The 19855-nt window shown below is 37.1% G+C and overlaps 2 protein-coding genes across 3 annotated transcripts; both read right to left on the bottom strand.

The window, feature by feature from the left end:
* Positions 1-1209: 1209 nt before the first annotated feature.
* Positions 1210-14604, bottom strand: LOC143750631 (DEP domain-containing protein 1B-like). Of its 2 annotated transcripts, XR_013207185.1 has the most exons (12): positions 14476-14604; positions 12411-12676; positions 11803-11941; positions 10641-10768; positions 9236-9366; positions 9089-9136; positions 8716-8856; positions 5483-5649; positions 4789-4965; positions 3418-3609; positions 2263-2409; positions 1635-1733 (listed from the first exon to the last, which is right to left on the bottom strand). XR_013207185.1 is itself a non-coding variant. In XM_077243808.1 (11 exons), the coding sequence occupies exons 1-11, from the start codon at positions 14521-14523 to the stop codon at positions 1569-1571; spliced, it is 1602 nt and encodes a 533-aa protein (XP_077099923.1). In that variant the 5' UTR covers positions 14524-14604; the 3' UTR covers positions 1210-1568. The 2 variants fall into 2 exon arrangements, 1 of the variants encoding a protein (XP_077099923.1); XM_077243808.1 differs by lacking the exon at positions 2263-2409 and having other exon boundaries at positions 1210-1733.
* A 190-nt stretch (positions 14605-14794) lies between these two features.
* LOC143750635 (very long chain fatty acid elongase 7-like) lies at positions 14795-19133 on the bottom strand. The gene is made up of 8 exons (XM_077243826.1): positions 19007-19133; positions 18536-18625; positions 17969-18159; positions 17788-17868; positions 17628-17684; positions 17433-17538; positions 16133-16269; positions 14795-15753 (listed from the first exon to the last, which is right to left on the bottom strand). Exons 2-8 carry the CDS (start codon positions 18597-18599, stop codon positions 15541-15543), a joined length of 849 nt encoding a protein of 282 aa, XP_077099941.1. The 5' UTR covers positions 18600-18625; positions 19007-19133; the 3' UTR covers positions 14795-15540.
* Between the last annotated feature and the right edge of the window lie 722 nt (positions 19134-19855).

Genomic DNA, 19855 nt, shown 5'->3' on the forward strand with positions numbered 1-19855 from the left:
TTCGGAACACGAATTAAGATATTTTTGATTAAATCTGAGAGCTGGATCACTCCTCCATAGGCTTCTAAGGGATTGAAACTTGTTCCCCGAAAAGTTATTAAAGACATCGTTAAAATAGTCCAAGTGACTACAGTGGCTCAATCTTAAGTTTATCAAGCGACGAGAATACTTTTTGTGCGCAAAAACAAACAAAAATAACGACTTTATTTCAACTATTCATTTCCTTCTCTGTGGGCCTCGAGTGAGTTAACGTAGTGTGATAGCGTAGAGCTACGTCACACGTAGGCTCACTATTGGCCGACGCTGGTCATGTGTGTGATGCGTGTGACGTACAACACAGAAGCGCTGCGCTGTTACACTAGTGAACTCACTCGAGGCCCACAGAGAAGGAAATGAATAGTTGAAATAAAGTCGTTATTTTTGTTTGTTTTTGCGCACAAAAAGTATTCTCGTCGCTTGATAAACTTAAGATTGAGCCACTGTAGTCACTTGGACTATTTTAACGATGTCTTTAATAACTTTTCGGGGAACAAGTTTCAATCCCTTAGAAGCCTATGGAGGAGTGATCCAACTCTCAGATTTAATCACAAATATCTTAATTCGTGTCCTGAAGATGAACGAAGGTCTTACGGGGTTGAACAACATGAGGGAGAGTAATTACTGACAGAATTTTCATTTTTGAGTGAACTAGCCGTTTAATAAGCAGTAATTAGGAGGTTATTGAGGCAAACGTTAAGGTGAGAATTGGACCCTAAACTAAAGTGTGACCATAAATCTTTATTATTATTATTTTCAGGCACATTCTTAAAGCAAGACACTACAGGTGAGTAGGGGGAAAAATAACTAGATATCATACTTTCCCCAGTCAATCACAATACATTAGGACAATTGTTCTGTATTACATATTTTCTGAAATGTTATGTTTAAATATGCAACTGAGGCATGGTCTACCTACGTATGGACTAATTTGCATAGAAAAACAGAAATCTAAACACTGGATAAAGCAGGTTCAGAATTCTTGTCTCATATTAGAGTTAAAGGTTTTAACTTTTTATCACTCTTCAGAAATCAGCATATACTGTTAACAGACAGAAAATAATTTTTGACCTTTTTTTAAAGAAATAAAATGTTAAATATATATCAGATGAGTGATATATGAAAAAACCCTTCAGTTACTGAAGTAGAGATTTATGTGGATCTAATTTTTCAGAAAACATCATTAAAGAAATGTTTTGTAATTGAAATCTACAGATGCAAAGAGATCGAGTGTAATAAAATGAACACTTAAATGTGTATTTTGGATGTTTTTTTTCCACTAGTCTGAAAGAAGACAAGCTATGGAAGCAAAATAGCCCAAAATCTCCAAATTGAGCTGTGAATAAAACACTGGTTTTGCCTGTAGTGTCTTGCGTTAAAGGGCTCTAATGCACAGCATTATACCTTCATCAATCCAACAATCCAGTCAGCTGATCGCTGGCGAGGTGAATTTGGTGCTATGTGGATTTCGACTGTCATAGCACCACCTGTAATGTTCAGTAACATCTCTCCTTGATAGTAACACACGAGACTCAGGCCCGAAAGCTCCAGCTCCTCTGGAAGGGCTGGAAGGGTTTCTTCAGCGTCAGGAACATCAGCTGAGGTTTGAGTCTCTGCGGTCTCTCTGGGAAAACCACCGCCTCACTTTCAGCGGTGGGAAAGCGTCTTCGGTAGATATCAGGATGAGATCTCTGGAACTGACAGCAATCACATGGAGAAAAATCACATGGGGAAAATAAACAGTGCATCTCAGATTTCACAGTTACCCCACATGAAGATATGAAATATAGTCAAGTACCGAACGGATTAGCCTTGTGGAACAACAGAACAGAAATATTCAGGGTAAAAAAATTCAAGCAAAAGAAAGCCATTATAAAGTATACTTGGGTTTTTACACGTATGCATAGCACTCCCCATAGAGAAATTGATTTTTAATGATAACTGAGGTTGTTAATTGATGGTATATGCTTTTGTTGAAGCCATCTGTTTCAACTTTTTTTAAATGATCTTGTTTAACAGCAGAACTCGTAGTGAAAAACTACATTATACCAATCTAATCCACCCACTCCCATGATGCACTGCGAATGATGTGCTAGGCTGTGGCTGCATCTGAAATCACATACTTCCCTACTCTATAGTAGGCGAAAAACATTAAGTGACAAAAGTAGTATGTCTGAATTCACAGCACTCATAAAGGAGTAGGTAAAAAGTATCTGGATGACCTACTTCTTCTGTTGAGATTCTGAAGTGTTCATACGATTGAGACTTTACTATCCCATGAGGCCACGGGAGAGGATTTATGAATGGCAGTGAAGCGACGCAACTGATGCTGAAAGGTCACATGATAATGACAGCATGATGAATGTAGGACGTCTGGATTACATTCATACAACATACAATCATGCTTGAGATTAAATGAATACTTTTATCTTTCTCCATTATTTTTGTTTGCAAAGCTTCATGGGATTGTTCTTTCACTCACTAAAGCTGTCAGTACAGTCTTGAACCTTTATCTTCTTGTCCAACTTAAATAATTTTTTTGGTCCAAATAAATGTTGTTATGCAGCCTGCATCTGAATTGCTTCATGGCTTATAATGTTTTAACCAAGATTTCCTAGAATCCTGTGAAAAATGAACGAGGAAAAATACTAACAGAACCAACGGCGCTGAAAATGTGTTTTGGCACTAATGCACTCTACTTTTAAAGGATGTGCATTTGGCTGTATGCATACGCAAAGCAGTCGCATCAAAACTGTAGTACACTATGAAAAAAAACGGTAAATAGTTCCCCTTTAAGCCCAAAGTCTTGATGTTTTTAGGCTCAACTGGAACAGGTTTTCCTGCTTGAATGTTGATTATTTTCCTCATATTCTCCATTGTTGCGGCTCATCTCTTCCCAGTCTGTCAGTAACGCTCTGTTTACTTCCTGTCTCTATGAAGCTCCTCCTTCTGAAAAGCACACTGTGCTCTGATTGGTCGGCTGGATCAGTGTGTTGTGATTGGTCGAGCGCTTCGAGTGTGTTTGGGAAATGTCCCGCCCCTTACCATAACCACCAGTTTAACACACTACTAACTAACTCAACCAGGCCCTGCCGCTTTATTTTGTGTATGAATTATTTAAATGAGGAATATTGTGACGTGTTCGTTCCCGGAAGAAACTCAAGACTACAATGGAGGCGTTTCAGGAGTTCAGAAACACTGACACTGATATAGAGAAGAATTCCCGCTGGAGGGACTTTGTGAACATGTAAAAAAGCATAATATGACCCTTTCAACTCTTCTATTACCGTAAATGCATTGCAGAATTTTTCTGTGGTGATGCACAGCATGCCACAGATATTCATTTATCACTGAACGGATGTCAAAAGATTCCTTTCTAACCTGCTTGAGCTTCTTCTTCTTGTCTTTCATGGACATGTTCTTGTCTTGTACGATGCTCTCCAGCAGCTCCACGATGGCACCCTGAGATGCTGAAACCCTCTGATGCTCAAACTCCTCTCGGCTGATCTGACGACAGAACGAGTGAGGCGGAGACGCCACCGAAGAGTCTGTGTCAGTACCCGCGTACTTTATCTGGAAGAAACCAAAGCATGTGAGAATTTGGGGTAAGAAGAGACGTCAATCACAAAGCTTATTCATTTTATTACACAAAAGCTTTTCAACATAATTTGCTTAAAAATGAATTGAGTGGAGAAATAAGCCCTTCGCAAAAAGTCAACAGGGAATCAAAATTGACTTACAATTCTTAGTTTAATATCTTTTTGGTAACACTTTACAATAATTTGTCAAGACTAGTGCATAAGTTTACATGGATTTTACATGTTTTACAGCATTTATTAAGCTTTGTTAATGTTCATTACTGAAAATACAGTTCATGTTAGTTCACAGTGCATTAACTAATGTTAACAGACAACTTTTGATGTTTAAGATCTATTAGTAAATGTAAAAATTGACTGAGATTAATAAATGCTGTAAAAGCATTGTTCATTGTTAGTTCATGTTGACTCAATTAGAGTCAACTAAGAATAGTGTCAATTAATGTTAACAAATGAAACCTTATAGTAAATTAGCAACTCTGCTCTGATATAAGCAAGGCTTTGTAAGCAGGCAAAAATAACATCAAAATAATAATATCACAGTCTACTTTGAACTATCCAATTAAATCTGTATAATATGTAATTATTACATTAATTGCAGTGTTGGTGTAATGCATTACTAAGTAATTAAATACTGTAATTTAATTACTTATCCCCTGAAAAAGTAAAGTAAGGGATTACTTTTAATTTTTCTGATTACACTTCTGATGTAATCGCATTAAATACTGTATAGAGTAGACTATAGAACAATTCTATATAAAACCATTTAACATCTAATGTTAAAATTTATGTTTTAATGTAATCTTCTCCCTTTTAAATACTTTGGTCGGTTCAAGAATAATTTATGCAATTTTATATTATTTAGTTAATAGAATTAAAAGAGCAGTTTCTTGTCTATCCTTGTATTGTTCAGCTGCTCAAGGTTGATATCGGATTTAGAAAGTAATTAGGAATAAGTAATGCAATAGAGAGAGTAATTACTACAGTTATCTAATTACAATGTTGAAAATATAATTAGTAGTAACTTACCCAACACTGATTCATTCCCATTTATTATTTAGTTACTCTCAGAAATACACTAAAGAAGTTATTAAATATGCCGTTTCATATTTTCAATCAGTAATCAAGCATGTAATGAATGATGTGGGACGCTGACCTGAGCTCTTCTGAGGTGGGACAGATGCTCCTCGACAGATTTTCGCAGGTTGGACGGCACCTTCAACACACTGTCATGGTTATCAATCATAAACGTGACCAGCTTTGTGGCCAAAAGCTCATCCAAGTCCACCTCATCCGCAGATCCCAGAATGCACCGCGAGAAGGTCTGGACCATCTGTACGGGAGCATCAGCGCCCACAAGAGACAGACCGTGTGAAAGATGCTTGAACGCTGAGCTGAATTATAAATTAACTATAACAGTTAAGGATTATCAGCTATTTCCCAGCAAGCAATTTTGCATTTAAAAGACGGCTAATAGCGTCCAAACACAGCCCAGACGTCTAGGCTAAAACAAGGGGCTGTCAGTGAAAATTTAATAGACGTCTAAACCATCGCCAAAGGATAGACTAGTCATCAATTAGATAAAGAAATGAGTGAAGAAATGAAACCGAACACCTTGTAATCACTCTTTACTTTGCTTACATGATGGAATATCACACATCTCGCAAGTTATTTTAGCAAAAATGACATGTAACCAAATTCAAGGTTATTTTGTCTAGAAGTGAGCCTCATAGCCGGAGTATATCGGGTCTATAGTTAACCTAGAAGCTGAAATGACAGCTATTGCATACTGGGTTGCCAAATAATGAGCATCTATACAGAGCCTCTATATGAGGAGGTGAGTGAGTTACCAGAGTTCGTGCTCCTATGGTGTCGTTCAGAGGGGGGAGTGAGGGGTTGGCGCAGACTTTAGCCATCAGACGCATTAACAGCTGTAGTTTACGACGGTTGGCAGGAGGCAGCAGGACACAGCAGACCTGCAACGCTTCAACCGCAACAGACTGCCTCTGCAGAAGACCTGCGCGGAGAACACACACATAATCATTTATACTCATTCAGAGCCTTGTTGATGTGAATCCTTACATTAACAGTACAATTCAATATTATTTTAAAGGGGTCATCGGTTGCAAAATTCACTTTTATATTGTGTTTGCATATAAATGTGTGTTTGCAGTGTGTGGACACAACCACCATACATTTCCAAAAAATCCATTCACTCCTTTTTTTTAATCCTCAAAAAGCCTAAACACTTTCAATAATCAACTCGTTTGGATTTTCTGAGCAATATGATGTAATATTGCTCATGCTCCGCCCACAACCACTGACGGATTGTCCCGTATCAGCATATTTCCCGTATTAGCATATTTCCCGTATTAGCATATTTCCGCCCTCAGCCATTTGAATACTGTCCGCCAAGGCAGCACTTTGCAGCACTTTACGTGTCTTTTGTCGATACGCCACACAGAAGAGAAGGGGGGGGGGCTTGACTAGTTGCTCATTATCATTTAAAGAGACATGCTCTGAAACGGGTCACTGTGAACAGAGCTGTTTTTGAGGAGGTAAAAAGGGTGTTGTTTTACCATTAAGGAATTTTAACCAAAGTATGTTACAAACTTTTCATAAAGACCCTGAAGAATCATACCAACTTGTGGAAAATGGGCATCTGATGACCATTTTAAAATGTAGTTTTTTTTCTTAAATGTATTAGCGTTATAACGGTTCAAGTTGCTTCCGATTCAGTTTGTATCACGGTTTTAGATTCACCGTTTCGGTACGGTTCGGTATGTGGTATGTTCAGGGAAAGAGGGATTACTGTCAAATAAAAATGAAGGAAATAAGAACAAATAATCTAACTACAAGCAACAGCACAAATAAATACAATAGAGCAAATATACAAATAAAATAAACAGTAGTTCTCAGGTACAGAAATTGAATAAAGAAATCAAATGTAAAATAAAATTGGATATTTCACTTTATAAATTAAAGATTAATCCTTATTAAAGTTACAAAAGCTATTTAAGAGTAGCAAGTGATTTCCTTGTATATTAGGTTGTGTACCCTTTAAGACACAATGCACAGATCCAAAACACTGATACTCTTACATATGCGTTGTATTTCTCAACCCTATAAGTTAACCTAAGGCATAACAGACTATGTCTGCTAGGAAACTTATCAAGACGGGCATGTTGACATAATTGTTGTGTGAATTTGTCCATTCAAGTGCAAGACTTGAAAGAAAACTCAATATTTGCACGCTATCTGAGACATGTGCGCGCTCCGGATGTGCACACACACACACACACACACACACACACACACAACTCTTCTCACAGCGCGTGCAAGTTCTCTTTCTCATTCTCTTTCTTGCTCAGTTGCTCTTGAATGTTTAAATTGGCAGGGCTTAAATGAGTTTAGTTTAAACACAGATAGCATGTGTGCAGTTCAGGTCTCGCCTGTGCTCTCAACACTCGGGTGATGACGGCGTAAACGACTGGTCACGTTCGAGCAAACGGCACTCGCATTAAACAAAGTTTACAAAGAGTGGCCGTTTTGTTCACATTCTTTTGATTATCGCTGTTGTAATGTATCACTGGGGAGCCAGCATGTGCACCCATCGTCAGAAACATACATTAGCAGAACTGTCTGTTTAACCAACAAACCAGATTATAGATGTGTCATCAGATTTGAGATGAACCGCGGTGCAAGTGCATCCAGAACCGTGGGTGCAGAACGGTACGGTTTAATTTTTACAGAGAACCGCTACACTCCTACTATGTATTAGTTTTCAACTGGGTATTTCAATAGCTGATACATTGAATAAAGCTATTTAAGTAATGTGTATTATATATATATATATATATATATATATATATATATATATATATATATATATATATATATATAACAATCTTGAATAGACAATTAAACAAAATAACTTGTAAATTACTAGAGGTTCTGACAAAATGTTATTTGCTGTGGTCCATTTAAAAAAATTCAATTTTGAATAATTTTTTTTTTTATCGTGTTAAATGAATGATTCAATGACTCACTCATACTTCATCCAGTAATGAAACAAGTGAATCAATGTTTTTGAATGAATCTCTTGAATGAATGATTCAATGACAAATAAATTTAACAATCAATTGTCGCCACCTACTGATGTAACGATGAAATTGAGATAATCGTTATTTGAAGCGGCAAGTTACTTCCAAAAGGTGATTTGCTCTATTTTGACGCTTCCGTAGACATCAGTGTTTATTTTTATTTTAGAAATAAATCCTGTTTTACTCTCCAAGCTAGGAGGAAATTGATCAGTGCCACTTTCTTACCAGTCCTGGACTATGGGGATGTTATTTATATGCATGCTGCCTCTACCACGCTGCACACACTTGACACAGTCTGCCATTGTGCATTACGGTTTATTACAAATGCCAAGTCACGTACTCATCACGGTCGTCTTTATGAGGCGGCTGGTTTTAGCTCTTTAGGCCTGCGTAGATGGTTCCACTGGCACATTTTTATTTATAAAGTCATTAACGGTAATTTACCCAGCTATCTTACTAGTCTGTTGACCTGGAAACACTCCATTTACAATCTCCGCTCCGTTAACCTTCTGGCTCTAAATATCCCACGCATAACAACTGAATTCGGTAAGGCTGCTTTTAGCTATGCTGCTCCTTGGTGTTGGAATTTGCTCCAAAAAGTATCGAAGCTTTCTGTTTTTATCCCACTTGAACATTTTAAACAATTACTTAAACGTTCCAAATTTGAACAATGCACATGTTTTCAATGACCACATCAAGTCATTCTTAAATTGTTTTACATCTAAATCTGTTTTGTTTGTTGTGTTGTTTATGTGATTCTGTGTAACTTGTGTAATTGTTGCCCCAGGGCTCCCTTGTAAAAGAGATTTGAATATCTCAATTGGACATCACCTGGTAAAATACAGGATAAATAAAAATAAAATAAATATATCAGAATTATAAACTTTTATCTCAGTACTTAAAAATCTTTAAAGAAGTCTCTTCTCTCTAGCGGCTGATTAAATGGCACTGATCATATGAAAAGCTTGTGCATCACTCACCCAAAATACTAACAAATATTTCATACAAATGGAAGGTCAAAAGTGGTTCTTTCAGTCTCTGAAAATGTTCCGCAACTGTCCTGAAGACGTCTCTCTCAAACCCTGGATACATGGGCTGCCTAGCGTCACTGCCATTGGGCCCTGAAGATTAAGCAAATTCAGAGATGTATAAACTATCATAAAAAAACAGGGGTTATAAAAATACATGCATACAGACATATTTAATTCCATATTAGCATGGCAAGCAGCTTGCGAACCTATATATAGGCTAATGAACTATTTCACTTGGTAAAATAATTGCTTTTTTGATTATTTATTGAACAGTGGTGTCATTGAGTTGAATCAGTATGACAGCAGGTCATCAGTCACTCACAGTTTGCCAGGCATTTCATTGCAGATAAAACCCAATGAGGCACGTCTTCTACAGATAAAATGATCAGAAACAAAACAGAGAAAGAGATGATCTGTCAGAAATTAGCTATAAGAACATTTAATGTGTTAAAATATAACCCATGCTCACCTGTTTTGTTCTTCAGAACCACAATGCCCTGCTTATTAACACCAAATACATTGTGAACGATGTGCTTCGGGCTCAGATGTTTGGCATCTAAAACCCCATCCAGAGACTGGAGACCCAAAACAGTCTGTAAACTGATAAAGAGAGTTATCTATAAGGCCACGTCTCATATGTAGTCCTGCCATTGACTTAGCTAAGTCAATATGGCATCGTTCATATGTGGATATAAATCAGATATGTGCCAATTCGCCTGTCATGTAAACAGGCAAATCAGGTTTTCTGAGGCACTAGGCTACGTCTCCGCGGTTTAATAACGAGAGAAACCCCGACGCACATCTGCGAAACGTCGGTCTCATGAAAGTGCGTATCTACAGCACGATTTTTATTTCTCGTGCCATCTACACCAAAAATAGTTTTTGCATGCATATGATATGCCGTTTTTGCGTGCATATGATATGCACTTTATGGCGTGTAATACGCACGCACTCCACACCCCTAATCCTACCCAAGGGGTTTACAGTGCGTATCATGCACGCAAAACTATTTTTACCGTATAAATGGCACGAGAAATAAAATTGGGTGGGATTTAAAGAGACAGGAACTAAAACAGACAGAGAGTAAAAAGAGGTGCTGCAGCATGTACATTTTTTTTTTTAAATCATGTGAATGTATTCCCCAAAAATAGAATTATGAACTTGTAAATGAGCATTATATTGCCACTTCTTAAAGGGGACCTATAATGCCCTTTTTTAAAGTCTTAATGTTGTTTTTAGGTTCAACTAGAACAGGTTTTCCTGCTTGAATGTTGATTATTTTCCTCATATTCTCCATTGTTGCGGCTCCTCTCTTCCCAGTCTGTCAGTAACGCTCTGTTTACTTCCTGTCTCTCTGAAGCCCCTCCTTCTGAAAAGCACACTGTGCTCTGATTGGTCGGCTGGATCAGTGTGTTGTGATTAGTCGAGCACTTCGAGCACTTCGAGTGTGTTTGGGAAATGTCCATCCCCGGAATATTGCGACGTGTTCGTTCCGGAAGAAACTCAAGACTACAATGGAGGCATTTCAGGGAGTTCAGAAACACTGACACTGATAAAGAGAAGAATTCCCGCTGGAGGGACAAGTCACAGATGTTCAAGACATTCAAAGTATTCAAAGTAGTGAGACTAAATGATCTTACCACTCTCTCTCCTATTGCGCTCATTGTATATCATAGCTGATGATCAATAAAATGCAGCTCATGAATGTTGCTTTCGTTGATGTGAACTCCGGTAAATTTGCACATAGCGCGGGCGGGAGATCGGATTTAAATTTGTTTCCCGAAGACACATTTATGTGGAAATGGAACTGTTTTAACAAATCAGATAGCTATCGGATCAGTAAAAACACATGAAGTGACCAGGTTGATGCTTACTGTGTTAGTGTCATTGACTTCCATATCTGGTCCACGTGTTTAGGGGTTAACTCTGTCCTCCGGATTAACCGGCATTCAGGAACCTCATCGATGGCGATGCTGTGCCTCTTATTCCACGACTCGGAATTCTGAGATCAAAAGAAAAATATTTAAGAAATTTTAAAAAATAACACTACTCATGCTCAGTAGGTTTAACCCTTTCACACGTAAGTTTAAAATATTCTAACTGATCCCCCAGCGTGAGTTTTTCAAGGCGGCCGTTATTTAGAACTTGTCACTTTAATGTTTCCATGGTGACGCGTCATTGCTTGTCACGTGACACAGCGCAACCACAACACAGCGCTGAATGAATGATGATCTGCTTTTATGTATTTTTTCCTTTTTTATTAAAAATATACACAAATGTATTAGCAATAGCATGAAACACTGATATTCCGATTGTCAAATATGTGCAAGTGGATGTGTTTTGTTGTTTATACACCGTTAAAACGATCGCGTTATTTGAGCTGTATGCGCAATGGGCGGCGCCATGTTAGTTTGTTTCACTGTTCAGAGAATCGGATCTGTTGGATTTACAACACCTCAATTCCTCAACTTCTCATGAAATACATGAAATACATGAAAGTAAATGGCCGGTGAACTGGGAGAAGATTAGGGTCAAATGTAAAGCTACTTACACAATGTGTATCTGATATGAATGAAAGTGTCGTCTTATTATAATGGAAAGGATTATTATTGCCGCTTCCATAGACATCAGTGTGTATTTTACAAACTCAAAATCATTGTTTTGCTAGTACTTATGTGTATTTAAGTGTCTGAAAGCTAAAATAAACATTATTTGGTTGAAAACACTCAATAGTTGTGATATATGACAGCACTGAGTGCGTCCGACTCTGGCTCAGCGCCAGTCAACGCGCGAAAGCACATTTGAATTTAACAGTTGATCATGTGATGGACTGACCGTTCTAATCACACCGGTGTGATCGTACGCTCCAGGGACCAGCCAAGACTGATCACACCGGTGTGATAGTACGCTCCAGGGACCAGCCAAGACTGATCACACCGGTGTGATCGTACGTGCGAAAGGGTTAACATTGTAAAAAGCACCAGAAAGAATAAATTTTTAAGATGATACAGCATCCACAGACAAAAGTTCTCTCACCATAAGAGGCTTCATGGGGATCTTCTCCGGCACTGTAATCTCCTCATAGTCGTCCCAGCGTGGGATTCTGGGAACTGAGCCGGGATCTCTCACAGGTGGACGCACAGGAACAGGCTTCAGAGGTGATTGTGGAGGAAATCTGACAAATTTAAAGCATTTATTATTAATTATATTGAAATATAATTTTTTTTAAATTACAATGCAACATACACTACCGTTTAACAATTTGGGGTCGGTAAGATTTTCCTTATAATCATCATATTATAATGATTTCTGAAGGATCATGTGACACTGAAGACTGTAGTAATGATGCTGAAAATTCAGCTTTGATCACAGGAATAAATAACAGTTTAACATATATTCACATAGAAAACAATTATTTTAAATTGTAATAATATTTCACTATTTTCACTGTATTTCTTATCCAATAAACGAAGCCTTGGTGGGCAGAAAAACATTAAAAAAAACTTTACCGACACCAAACTTAATAGCTATATTTAAAAATAAAACTTTTTATAGCGCTTTAGTCAATACACAGCAGTTTCAAAGCAGCTTCACATTAATAAACAGCAAAATAAAGCCATTTATGAAAGATTCTTTAAAATCACCTGTATAGATGCCCGTTGTCCTCAAAGTCCTCTTTACCAAACCGTCCTTTGACGTCCTCGATGACGTGATTTTTGAGGAATTTTCGCAGTAACTGGAGTGTTTGGTAGCGCGTCACCTCCGGCCCGAAGTTCTGGTTTTGTCTGAGCAGATCATGGAGAAAGTCGACAGCCTCGGCTCCTGTGAAACTGTGATCGTAACTCCTGAAATGAGCCCAGTGACGTCTTACTGGCATTCCACCACGGAAGAGCTTGATGGTCTCATTCCACTGGAGAAAACAGAAGACGTTTCAGAATTAATGCTGTTTTAACTGCCATTTGTTGAGAGAGGTGGTACATTTACATTGTAACAATGTTGTAGCGTTTACAGGGTTTCTGCAGAGCTTTTAAAATGAAATTTAAGACTTTGAGACCTGCACAAATCAAATTAATACCGCAAGTCATTACAGAACAAACCCGTACAATCTAAAAATAAATCAGGTATCTCAAATTCTTTTACTTAATTAAACATTCACATATTCAACTAGGGATATGAACATTTTGGCCGATACCGATAATTATTTATGTTTGAAAGCCGACATATTGTCCGATAAATCTAAATCCAAATTTTTATATTATTTTTGAGAGAATGATTACAAAAACCTAAGTCTCAGCATTGAAAGCCATGACCCAAGCACACAATTATGATGTTCTCATTATAGTTTTATGTAGCTGATATGACAGACTTGCGCTGCACATGTTGAACTGAACTGCAATAAGTGATTCCAATCATATTTCAAGCAATTCAAAACCATCATGTTGAACAGTGCGCATCCGAAGTGTCTCAGCTGAAGGAAATAATACATTATTTATCAGCTTTAATATATCGGCCAGATTTTCTTATCGAGTCGATAACAATAACATTAAAAATGAAATATTGTGTATTTCAACGGCAAAAGAGGATAACTGCAGTCTGCAAGTTTAAATACTCAAGACATTTTTTATTCAATGTATTGAAATCAATACATATGAAGTAAAGGTCCATTGATATTGGATTTTGCTGATACAAAAATGTGTTTAAAGAAAGGCTATAAAAAGATTATTGTACTGATACTAATAAAATCTATACATTGAATGTGTTAAATAATGTTCTTAGACAGTGATTATAATTTATAAAGTTATAAATATGGATATTTTTCTTACACAACATGCATGGCTTCACTTCAGAAGGCATTTATTAACCCCCTGGAGTCGTATGGATACTTTTATGATGGATGGACTTGCTTTTTAGGGCTTCAAAATCTCAAGCCCCATTCACTCCCATTATAAAGCTTGGAAGAGCCAGGATATTTGTTTTTATATAATTTTAAATCTGACTGTGTTCGGCTGAAAGAAGAAAGTCATATACACCTAGGATACCTTGAGGCTGAGTAAATTATTGGATAATTTTTGGGTGAACTATTCTTTTAAGGATCTCGATTTTTTTTTATGTTTGTTTAAATATGCAAATCAGGCATTACCGAATTAAATGCGTACTAATTTGTACATTCCCAAAACAGAAATGTGAACAGTGGATAAAGCCGGATTCAAAATTCTTGTTTCATTATGGTGATATTAACGTTAAGGTTTTTATAGAAAACTCTCCTTTTATCGCTCCATAAATAGTCAACAGCCAGAAAAAAACAAAACCATGTTTTTGGAATAAACTTTTATAACTTACATGTAAAAAACGTAAAGTCCTTCAGAATATAGATGCCAATAAAACTGTAAAGTTTGTATGCAAGTGCAATAGAAAAAGCTAATTTTGAGAAAACGTAACGTTAACTTATGTAATTGAAAACTACAGACGCAAATAGACAGTTAAATAAACATTGAAAAGGTCCAATTAAAAGGTTTTCTAACCACTAGTCAGAAAGACGACTAGTTATGAATGCAAAACAGCCCAAAGTGTATGAAAGAAACCAAAGGTATTACCTATTAGGCCTAATGATGTGTGTGTGGTCTTATATTATTGTAATATAGTGGAACAAACCGTTTAAAGAGACACAAAATCAGCTCACGTGAAGCGTTAAAAAAAAATTGTTCTTACCAATTTCGTCGCCCTATAAGGCCCAGGTCCAATCATTTTACCATCCATTCAAGTCCTAATAGACTTGCTTATTTATCCATTTACTGCGTTTATCTCTTTACACATTTCCACGTCCACGCCAGTTACTTCATTTTTGAAAACCGAAACGTTTTAGAAACTTAATTTGATTGGCACACGAAATCAACCACGTGATACTGCTTTACCAAATATGGGCATTAGATTTACCGGGGCAGCCAAAGTGCAGTATGGGAGGTGTAGTTTAACTGCGCGGTTAAAAAAAACCCACCTCATGTACACAATGAAATCACAAGAAAACAGATAGTGACAAATAATTTATTTTGTTTCACTATAAAACACTTCCATTTCTTTCACAAAATTGATTTAAAAAGACAAACAAGGAAAAACAATTCTGACGTTGGTCTGGTCTTCCTCAGATCAGTAGAATATAAAAGCATAACAGGTAATACCTACAGATCAATTTCATATTTTTTTTAAAAAGATCATATTAAGAAAACAATCAGCATTAAATAAAGAATAAATAGTCACGTAGCACAAACAAAATAACTTCAGATGATGTCACATCTGCAGCAACCAATAAACTTCCAGGTTAGAGCACCTCCAGGTAGATCAGTCAAGGGTCAAAGGGCATCGGGCTCATTCAGTTACAACTAAAACACCTTCAAAAACCCTTTTAGCAACAAACTTCAAATCACCTTTGCTCTTATTACCTCTTCGTATTTGGCCAAGCAGTTCAATCATATTCCAAAGCTGAAAATTTCAATATTTACAGGTAAATTGGAGGACATTATAACAAATACTGTACTTCCCACCCCATTCTCATTTCAAAGCCTTTAGTGAAGACAACAATGAGGACAGAATCTCTAATAAAAAAAAACACCAATGTGCAAATTCTGAAGTGTAAAATCCAGTGATAAGGTGGCGGTTTTCCACATTAGTTTTAACATAAAACAGGGGAGTGGAACTTGAACGCATGAAATATAAAAAGGAATATTCCCACTTAACAGGTTAGAGCTTCAAGTTTAGCTGGCCTTGGGAAGAGAGAGATCACTCAGATTTTTTGAGAAGGTAGTTTCCATTCTGGCATACTTTGGGAAGCCTCTTGCCCTTGGTGTAGGCGTGGTAGTAGAAGTGGACGAACAGGAGCAGGAAGATCAGCCCATAAAGACCGATGACGTAGAGGAAAACGGGGAACTGGTAAGGACATTCCTTCATGAAGAAGAACTGGCCGATGTGAGCCGTGATTAGCACAAACTGAACCTGATGCAAACACAACAATGGTCAAGTTAGAGACTTGAAAAGCTGGATTTGGACAACAAAAGGACATAATACAAATAATTGTGTATTTTTTATATATATATATATATATACTATTGTAGTATTTATTAATATATTTATATTTTCAGTTATTTTTATTTCAGTTAGTTGCAAATTCATCTCATATTTATATTTTATTTCAGTTTCGTTTCACTTAATAAATAAAAAAAGAGTTTTAGTTAAAGTCCCCATTATAATAAAAAAAAAAAAGATGAATTTTTGGCTTTTAGTAAGAATATGTTCAAGTTAGAGATGTGAAAAGCTGGATTTGGACAACAAAGGACATGTGATGGGGAGAGAAGCTTGTGAAAGGTTAACTTACTAGCTGGATGGTGGTCATGTACTTTTTCCACCACAGGTACTTCTGGTAGGCCGGTCCCATGGCAGAAAGAGCGTAGTAGGAGTACATTATGACATGGACGATGCAGTTCAGCAGGGCATGGAAAGTTCCCAGACCACCTAAGAAACACAAATGAACAGTCCGTTAAAGCCGAAAAATAAAAGGACTTCATAAAGCAAAATCAAGCAGCTTGGACATTAAGGAAAGTGAATGAGCGCCGCTGAAATGTGCAATATGACTGACTCATATTGCATATAAAAAGTCACAAAAACATGCAAAAGCGTGAGTATATGGGTTTAAATTTTTGGCTCAAAGTAGAGGGATTATATTCATTTGTGTGTATGGCTAAATATTTTGGTTTTTCAAGGACTATAATACGAGATCTCACTTATCAAACAACATCTTTATTAGCTTTAAAACAAAAAAAGAAAAAAAAAGTAGACAGATGATTAAAGATAAACTAATAAAACAAAATGGAACAAATAAAGTGCAGCACATGCAATGACTGGTAACTTTAACCATTAAAGATATCGCTTTCCTCATTCAAACTGACCCCCACCATGAATACATGATTGACCTGAAGAATAAAGCGATCATATACTTGGATATTTATATCAGCAATATCACTCAGAGCCATTTCACATGGCTATACTGTATCTATATCAGGCGGATTGCAGCGAAGATTTCATTTTATCAATAAAGTTATACGATTTCAAATATATGGTCTTTAAATAAATTCAAGTACCCCTTGGCTGTTTTCAAGGGTTTAAATTTCAAAAACTTTAAGCACCTTTTACAAATCCCCATTTAATGAAACCTGAGAGGTTTCGGTCCCACCATTGAAGGTCCAGGTAACCAAAACCCCCTAATAAAAAAGGTCATACACTGCAAAAAGCTTTTCTTACTTGGATAAATCAAGAAACACTCTCTAGACAAGTAAAAATTTGTCTTGTTTTCAGGAAGAAAGAAAAAAAAGTGAGTTTTTGCATGAAACAAGCGAAATAATCTGCTAAGAGTGTAAGCAAAATAATATTGTTTTCTGTTTGGTTTAAAAGCGGTTCAGCATCTAACGCAATCATATCCCTTCACAAGACTTGGATTATACAAATCAATTCATTTCACGATGCCTACATGACCTTTTTGGACTTTCAATAGAGGGACAGAAACCTAATTAAAATGAGTTTCCTTTGAATTATTATGGTTTGGAATGACATGAGGGCGATTAAATGATTTCATTTTTGGGTGAACGGTCCCTTTAACCGTCAATCGTATAATACTTTACCTGCGGAGAATTTGACCCCGAACCACCATGTGAAGGGCATGATGGAGTGATGGTAGACGTGAAGGAAAGTAACTTGGCTGTTCTTTTTCCTCAGGACAAAGAAAATCTACAAAGACAAGAAAAAAAAAAGGTTTAGCATTGATGATCCACTATAAAATATACAACTTGTTTTGAATGCAAAAGAAACACACTTACAGTGTCAAGCATCTCAATGAACTTGGAGAAATAGTACAGCCAGCAGGTCCATGCCATCTAGAAAAAAGGAAACAAGATAGAAAGAGAAATGACAAACTGTTGCACACGTCGTCAGGACAGTACCAAATGCACATCTGAGGAATGTGCTCCATTCACATACCCGGAGAGCCTGAGGAGAACTGGAATAGTCGACGAGGTCACACCCAAAGGTGTAGCCGTTCGCCCAACCAGACATCAGAAACTGCAACGAGGGAACAGATATTGAGAAACGCACATATACGCACACACAATAGAAATGATAACATGCATGATGCAACCGAGACAGTTCACAAATGACAAACCTCGTAAATCATGTAAAGGGAAAACGCCACAATGCTGAAGTTATAGACGATCATGATACGCTTGAGGTCAAAGGGCTTGCGGTTTTCCATTAGCCGAGGACCCAGTGATGTCACGAAGTAGATGTAGGCAGCGATGATGAAGGTTTGAGGGAACGGGGAGGCCATGAGAAGCCAGTTTCCGGTCCGTGGATCTACAAGTGATGCAAGAGACGTCATTTTCCAGACAGAAACCTTACAGGCACGGTCACGCTGATGAGGATTCAATTCGATTCACATTTATTTGTAATGCGCTTTTCACAATACACATCGTTTCAAAGCAGCTTTACAGAAAATGCATGAATCCACATTACAATTTAAGAGTGAGGTAACTGTCGGAGTTACGCATTTCAGAAATGTACATACACACAAAAAAAAACAAGTTAGCTAAAAATTTATTAATTTAAACAATGTAATAATTTAAGGCAGAAAAATTAGCTCATTGAAGCAATGAACACTTGTTTCTTAACAAATGATTATGAAATTTAGAAAAATGTAGCATTGATGATGAAGATGATGATGACGACTCACCTGCTTCCTTAATCCACTCATCATACAGAAGAACGGCTCGAGAGGTCAGTGTGTTGAAAGCCATGTCTAAAAGATCTTTAGGCGTCTCTTCTAGAGAAAAAGAAGACATTATTAACAAGACTTATTTGTAGAGCCTGTTAATACATTCTTGCTTAATGTTTGCCAACTAGATAAACCTTTAAACTTATAAAGAGGGATTATAGAGGCTTTCCCAAAACTCTCCTGCCACTCCCCGAGAGAGACAAACCCATCCAAACCACACCCGAACACAACTGGAAAGACGTGTAGATTCCAGATGATTACAATTAATTTACTATTTCAACTAGAGATTTTAGCATTTCAAAAGCTTGAAAACCATCTAAACTTTTTTTAAAGGGCGATATGTGTTTTCAAACCCCCATGTTTACTTCAGCGGGAAATATTCTGTATATGAAACCTAATAAATAAGAATCTTACGACAAAAACTCAAACCTTATAAACCCGAAGTTATGCTCCTTCCACGCTCTCCCTCCTCAGATCTGCTCCTGGTGTCAATTGCAAGATTCACTTTCAACCTGCAGTTCTTATACAACCTGTAGTCGTGGCTCCGCCCACATTCTGTCGCATGACACTTCCGGAATTTAGGTCGAAACTTTGAGTCGTCCTCTCATTGGCGTTTCCATGGTGACTCGTATGAAAATATGAGCGGAACGCTGTACGAATGTCAACAGCAGGTGTGTGTTATTATTTTGCCCCCAGAAAAGAGGCTTCAAAAAATGCTTATTTTTGTACTTTATTTTTTATTTTTTTAAGAAAAATATTATTTAATAAAAGAACTATTACATGAGGTGATACAAGAAGAAATTGTGGTACAATTTTGAAAATCTAGTCTTGTTATGTTTTTTTGTATGTAACAATCCCATTTCCTCTGGTATTTTCGCCCTTTGTCCTTCTGTAAACGAAGGGAGAGACTCATTTTTTGAGTAAAATGCTGGATAAAAGATCCACATCAGGAGGGTTTCTCTTGTGCCAGCTTTTTTGCAGGTGACCATACAGATCTTTAAGAGGTAAATGTCACCTTTACACAAACCCTCCGGAGTAACCCAGAGGAATGTTGTGGGGAATGATGTGCAAATATGCTTTCAGAGTGAATATACTTTATTTTTCAGCTCAGAATCAACAGAAAACAGGGCTAGTATGCACACTTATAACATTCCCATGAGGTTGGTTTATTCTTCAAGGTCAATTTCTGTCTAGACACATACTTTAAAATCTACTAGCTACAGTGTTATTGCCCAGTGAAAAAGATACATGTTTACCTTTTGTGACAACATGCCCCAA

The sequence above is a fragment of the Siphateles boraxobius genome, unplaced genomic scaffold (assembly GCF_051911475.1).
Source record: "Siphateles boraxobius isolate OS27281-9 unplaced genomic scaffold, OSU_SipBor_1 25, whole genome shotgun sequence".
NCBI lineage: Eukaryota > Metazoa > Chordata > Actinopteri > Cypriniformes > Leuciscidae > Siphateles > Siphateles boraxobius.